The 7,271-nt window shown below is 54.0% G+C and overlaps 1 protein-coding gene across 1 annotated transcript in view; it reads left to right on the top strand.

Annotated features, from left to right (window-relative positions):
* The first annotated feature begins 4,598 nt into the window (after positions 1 to 4,598).
* Positions 4,599 to 7,271, top strand: part of LOC134342561 (calpain-2 catalytic subunit-like) — an 80,195-nt gene continuing 77,522 nt past the window's right edge. Inside the window, exon 1 of the mRNA XM_063040853.1 lies at positions 4,599 to 5,012. Coding sequence (XP_062896923.1) covers positions 4,605 to 5,012 — 408 coding nt within the window. The 5' untranslated portion in view covers positions 4,599 to 4,604. The remainder of the gene's footprint in view (positions 5,013 to 7,271) is intronic.

Below are 7,271 nucleotides of genomic sequence, written 5' to 3'. Positions count from 1 at the left end.
CACATATTTTCCTCATATGAATGTAGTGATAACTCAATTATAAGTCACTTTTATAAGTCAATAGCATCATAAAATTTTAATTAACGTCTGGATATTAAACACACAGTGCATATTTTCCCCGTATGAACATATAAAATCATTGCAACACACCGATATCGCTGAATCAGTGGGAGCCCTGTGCTTGTTTTCCTGCAACAACATGGTCCCATTGAGGGGTGATGGGAGACACCGATACTCGAACGGGTTCCTTATGTCCAGTCTATTCCACAATTTAGTTTTCGTTGCATTCATTGCAGAAAACTCCGCTTCGCAGAGATATGTTGGAAATGGAAGCAACGTTTTCAGTGCTTTGGTGGCTATCTCAGGATATTCAGCCTTGACTTTGATCCAGAATGCCGGCAGAGATGTTATGTCAAGCTCGAGGAGTTGATCTTTTTCCCGCGCCGACATGGAAGATTCACCGGAAACATTCACAAATGGGTCACAGACCCATTCCTTTGCATGTCTTGGGTCACTGATGACCTTGCATGCGTTAAAGTTCAACAGCGGGCATAACAGGGAATGAGGAAAGGTGCAGCTGACTCATATCATTTCATATCGCCAAATCATACCGTTTTCTCGTGGCCCAGTAGCAGAGGCTTTGTAGCCCAGTACCGGTCTGCGGCCCGGTGGTTGGGGACCGCTGTGCTTCGCCATTCAATCATGGGCTGATCCACTTCATCCAGTCATCCCCACTCCCCTGCTTTCAACGCGTATCCTTTGATGCCCTGGCTAATCAAGAACCTATCTATCTCTGCTTTAAGTACACCCAATGACTTGGCCTCCACGGCCGCTCAGTCTTCGCTGTGAAGGACTTTAGACAATAGTCAATAGACTATTGTGCAGGAGTAGGCCATTCGGCCCTTCGAGCCAGCACCGCCATTCACTGTGATCATGGCTGATCATCCACAGTATGGTGGAAGTCCCAGGTGTCAAGGGTCATGAAGGGTGTGAAATTACTACCACTAGAGAGAAGGTTCTTGGGAAACTGAAAGGTCTGAAGGTAGATAACTCTCCTGGACCAGATGGTCTACACCTCAGAATTCTGAAAGTGGTGACAGAAGAGATTGTGGAAGCACTCGTAACAAACTTTCAAGAACCATGAGATCCTGGGATGGTTCTAGAAGTCTGGAAAATTGCAAATGTCACTCCACTTTTCAAGACGGAGAGGCAGAAGAAAGGAAATTATCGCCCAGTTAGTCTGACCTCAGTGGATGGAAAGATATTGGGATCAATTGTTAAGGTTGTCAACTTGGGGTACTTGGAGGCACATGATAAAATAGGCCATAGTCAGCATGGTTTCTTCAAGGGAAAATCTTGTCTGACAAATCTGTTGGAATTCTTTGAAGAAATAACAAGTGGGATAGACAAAGAGGAATCGCTTGAAGTTGTGTACCTGGATTTTCAGGAGGCCTTTGACAATGTGCCACTCATGAGGCTGCTTAACAAGCTGTGAGCCCATGGTATTACAGGAAAGATTCCGTCATGGATACAGCAGTGGCTGATTGGCAGGTGGTAAACAGTGGGAATAAAGGGAACCAGTGACCAGTGTTGGGACTGCGTCTTTTATCTGAGATGTCAATAATTTGGATGATGGAATTGATGGCTCTTTGCAAAGTTTGCAGAGGACACGAAGATATGTGGAGGGCCAAGAGTTTTGAGGAAATAGGGAGGCTATAGAAGGACTTAGACAGATTAGGAGAAAGAGCAAAGAAGTGGCAGATGGAATACCGTGACTGGAAGTGTGTGGTCATGCACTTTGGTAGAAAAAATGAAAGGGTTGACTATTTTCTAAATGAAGAGAAAATCCAAAAATCTGAGGCACAAAGGGACTTGGGAGTCCTTGTGCAGGATTCCCTAAAGGTTGATTTGCAGATTGAGTCTGGGGTGAGGAACAAATGTGATGTTAGCATTCATGTCAAGAAGACTAGAATATAAAAAAAAGAATGTAATTTTGAAACTTTATAAAGCACTGGTGAGGCCTCACTTGGAGTATTGTGCAAACACGAAGAAATCTGCAGATGCTGGAATTTCAAGCAACACACATAAAAGTTGCTGGTGAACGCATCAGGCCAGGCAGCATCTATAGGAAGAGGTACGGTCGAAGTTTCGGGCCGAGACCCTTCATCAGGATTAACTGAAGGAAGAGCTAGTAAGAGATTTGAAAGTGGGAGGGGGAGGGGGAGATCCAAAATGATAGGAGAAGAGAGGAGGGGGAGGGATGGAGCCAAGAGCTGGACAGGTGATTGGCAAAAGGGATATGAGAGAATCATGGGATGGGAGGCCGAGGGAGAAAGAAAGTGGGGGGGGGGGGAAGCCCAGAGGATGGGCAGTAATGGATGGGGTACAAGGGGGAGGTGGGGCATTAACGGAAGTTAGAGGTCAATGTTCATGCCATCAGGTTGGAGGCTACCCAGACAGAATATAAGGTGTTGTTCCTCCAACCTGAGTGTGGCTTCATCTTTACAGTAGAGGAGGCCGTGGATAGACATATCAGAATGGGAAAAGTTCTTCCAGGAGAACGCCTTTGACCACAGGGCCATCAGACAGTGGTCGGCACGTAATGTCCTGCAGGCACTGCAGGAGAAGGACGTGATGGACACAGTGGGGTGGTTTCCTGAGCAGACCGTCCAGTTCATCTGGCAAATTGCCTCTTTGCCAGACCTCACCAACAGGCACCAGGACCTCACCTGGCTGGCGGTGAGAGGGGCCCTCCCAGTCAGGTCCCTCCTGTACGCCCAGAATGTCGTCTCCGCACCCCACTGCCCACAGGAGGACTGCAGTGAGGAGGAGTCTGTGACCCACCTCTTTGCACACTGTCAGTTTGCAGAGAAGGTGTGGAGGAGGATGGACGGGCTAGTGTCACGTTTCATCCCCAGCAGCTGATAACAGAGGACTCTCTGATCTACGGGCTGTTCCCGGGGACGCACACGGAATCCAACATCCGGTGCTGCTGGCAGATCATCAATTCGGTGAAAGACGCTCTTTGGTTGGCCCGAAACTTGATGATGTACCAGCACATGGAGATGTCGGTGGGAGAATGCTGCTGACTGGCACATTCTCGGCTGCAGGAGTACCTGCTGAGGGACGCACTGAAACTTGGTGCAGCCGACGCAGGGGTCCGGTGGGGAAGGACCACAGTATAGGTTTCTCCACCCGCGGGAGTGGGAGGGGCCGGGTGGCGGGGAGTATACCCCTCAACAATGATGTGCTAAGATGAACAACTGGAGTGCCACATGGGTGGCCATAAATATGGATATGTACAGACTATAATGGAAACGTATGGAAAGGATGGAAAGTTATTGAATGGTTTATTGTATATATTTATTTTTGAATAAAGTATATTTTGAAATAAAAAAAATCAGAATGGGAATGGGACGTGGAATTTAAACGTGTGCCCACTGGGAGATCCTGCTTTCTCTGGTGGACAGAGTGTAGGTGTTCAGCGAAACGGTCTCCCAGTCTGCGTCGGGTCTCGCCAATATATAGAAGACTGCATTGAGAACACCGGACGCAGTATATCACCCCAGCCAACTCACAGGTGAAGTGTTGCCTCACCTGGAAGGACTGTCTGGGGCCCTGAATGGTGGTAAGGGAGGAAGTGCAAGGGCATGTGTAGCACTTGCTCCGCTTACAAGGATAAGTGCCAGGAGGGAGATTGATGGGGAGGAATGGGGGGGGACGAATGGACAAGGGAGTCGCGTAGGGAGCGATCCCTGCAGAAAGCAGAGAGAGGGGGGAGGGCGTAGGGAGTGATCCCTTACTAGCTCTTCTTTCAGTTAGTCCTGACGAAGGGTCTCAGCCTGAAACGTTGACTGTACCTCTTCCTGTAGATGCTGCCTGGCCTGTTGCGTTCACTAGCAACTTTTATGTGTGTTGGAGTATTGTGAGCAGTTTTGGGCCTCTTATCTTAGAAAGGAAATGCTGAAACTGGCTTGTCATTTGAAGAGCATTTGATAGCTCTGGAAATTCACTGGAATTTAGAAGAATGAGGGATGACCTAATTGAAACCTATCAACAAGGTGAAAGGCCTTGATAGAGTGGATGTGGAGAGGATGTTTCTTTTCTGGCGGCATCTAAAACCGGATGACATAATCTCAAAATGGAGAGGTGTCCTTTTAAGACAGAGATGAGGAGGAATTTCTTTAGCCAGAGAGTGGTGAATCTGTGGAATTCTTTGCTACAGGCAGCTCTGGGGCCGGGTCTTTATGAATATTTAAAGCAGATATTGACAGATTCTTGATTGGTCAGGGCTTGAGGGATAAGGAGGGAAGGCACAGACTGCAGTGTCCATGGGTATATTTAAAGTGGAAGTTGATACTTTTCTGATTGGCTGGGCATCAAAGGATGTGGCGAGAAGGCAGATGTATGGGGACGAGTGGGACCTGGGATCAGCCATGATAGAACGGCGCAGCAAACTCGATGGGCTGAACGGCCTAATTATACTCCCATGTTTTATGGTCTTAAGGCAGGAGTTGAGTGTTGAGAGGGAAAATGGATTAGCTATGATGAAATGGCAGAGCAGACACGATGGGCCAAATGGCCTAATTCTGCTCCAATAGTTTATGGCCTTAATGTCTTATCATCTATTCACCACTTGCAGCAGCCTGTCCTTCTTCCGTTCCAAACCATTGCTCTCCAGCTGTCAGTCTGGCTTCAGCCAATGGGAGCGCGCGGCGCGGCCCCGCCCTAGGCAAACGGGAGAGGCTGGTTGTGCGGGCCGATCGGCAGTTGCGATGTCAGGCATGGCGCTGGCAGTGCAACGATCGCGGCTGAAGATGGAGGGCCTGGGGTCAGCCCGGCGAGCGCGACCCTTCCTCGGACAGGACTTCGAGGCGCTGCGGGAACATTGCCAGGGTACCGGCGGCTTGTTCCAGGATCCTGCCTTCCCCGCCGCCCACTCTTCTCTCGGTTACCGGGAGCTGGGCGCCGGTTCGCACAAGACCCGCGGCGTGGAGTGGCTCCGGCCCCAGGTAGGCGGTGGGGAGGGGAGGAGGGAGCGGGGAGAGGCACAGGGGAAAAAAAATCGCGGGGCGGAGGGTTGAGGAAATAGGAGAAAGTTTGCATCCTTGGCAAAAGTTTCCGCCGAGAGACAAATTTTACGCCCAGGTGAGGGTAGCGTCCCGGTACGTTCCGCGCTGCCACGCCGGAGCACACGGGACTCCGCATATTTGGGGGACGGAGAATGTTTACGCCGAGATTCGGTCGCCATATCCGATCAGTGGGGGAGATCAGTAAATGTTAGACCTGCCAGGGCGTGGACTCAGAAAATGAAAAAACGTACCAACGCCCAAGTTAACTACTGACTCACAGACCGGCCGCGACCGGTACCGTACGCTGGCGTTAGTCAGTACAGACGCGCCCCGACTGGTACTGTACCCCAGTGTTATACAGTGACAGACCTGTACCCCAGTGTTGTACAATGACAGACCCGTCCCCACCGGTACTGTACCCCGGTGTTATACAGTGACAGACCTGTACCCCGGTGTTATACAGTGACAGACCTGTACCCCGGTGTTGTACAGTGACAGACCCGTCCCCACCGGTACTGTACCCCGGTGTTATACAGTGACAGACCTGTACCCCGGTGTTGTACAGTGACAGACCCGTCCCCACCGGTGTTCGTTGGTGTTCTCTCTCCCCCTCCTTTCACACCCCCGCCCTCACACACACCCCCTCACACACCCTCACACCCCCCCCACATCCCCCTCACACCCCCCCCACACACACCCCCCCACACACACACCCCTCACACACCCCCCTCACACACACCCCCCTCACACACCCTCACACCCCCCCCACATCCCCCTCACACCCCCCCCTCACACACACCCCCCCACACACACACCCTCACACACCCTCACACCCCCCCACACACACCCCCCTCACACACCCCCCCTCACACACACCCCCTCACACCCCCCCCCCACATCCCCCTCACACCCCCCCTCACACACACCCCCCCACACACACACCCCTCAGACACCCTCACACCCCCACACACACACCCCTCACACACCCCCCTCACACACACCCCCTCACACACCCTCACACCCCCCCCACATCCCCCTCACACACACCCCCTCACACACCCTCACACCCCCCCCACATCCCCCTCACACACACCCCCCCACACACACCCCCCCACACACACACCCCTCACACACCCTCACACCCCCCCACACACACCCTCACACCCCCCCCACATCCCCCTCACACCCCCCCTCACACACCCTCACACCCCCCCCACATCCCCCTCACACACACCCCCCCACACACACACCCCTCACACACCCCCCTCACACACACCCCCCTCACACACCCTCACACCCCCCCCACATCCCCCTCACACCCCCCCTCACACACACCCCCCCACACACACACCCCTCACACACCCTCACACCCCCCCACAAACACCCTCACACCCCCCCCACATCCCCCTCACACCCCCCCTCACACACACACCCCCACACACACACCCCTCACACACCCCCCTCACACACCCTCACACCCCCCCCCACATCCCCCTCACACACACCCCCCCACACACACACCCCTCACACACCCCCCTCACACACACCCCCCTCACACACCCTCACACCCCCCCCACATCCCCCTCACACCCCCCCTCACACACACCCCCCCACACACACACCCCTCACACACCCTCACACCCCCCCCACATCCCCCTCACACACACCCCCCCACACACACACCCCTCACACACCCCCCCACACACACACCCCTCACACACCCTCACACCCCCCCACACACACCCCTCACACCCCCCCTCACACACCCCCCTCACACACACCCCCCTCACACACACCCCCACACACACACCCCTCACACACCCTCACACCCCCCCACACACACCCCTCACACCCCCCCTCACACACACCCCCCCACACACACACCCCTCACACACCCTCACCCCCCCCACATCCCCCTCACACCCCCCCTCACACACACCCCCCCATACACACACCCCTCACACACCCCCCCACACACACACCCCTCACACACCCTCACACCCCCCCACACACACCCCTCACACCCCCCCCACACACACCCCCCCACACACACACCCCTCACACACCCCCCTCACACACACCCCCCTCACACACCCCCCCACACACACACCCCTCACACACCCTCACACCCCCCCACACACACCCCTCACACACACCCCCCCTCACACACCCCCCCCCCACACACACACCCCTCACACA

Source organism: Mobula hypostoma, chromosome 2, assembly GCF_963921235.1.
Source record: "Mobula hypostoma chromosome 2, sMobHyp1.1, whole genome shotgun sequence".
NCBI classification, from domain to species: Eukaryota; Metazoa; Chordata; class Chondrichthyes; order Myliobatiformes; family Myliobatidae; genus Mobula; species Mobula hypostoma.
The sequence above is the reverse complement of the archived record's forward strand: the minus strand, read 5'-3'. Positions and strand labels throughout refer to the sequence as shown.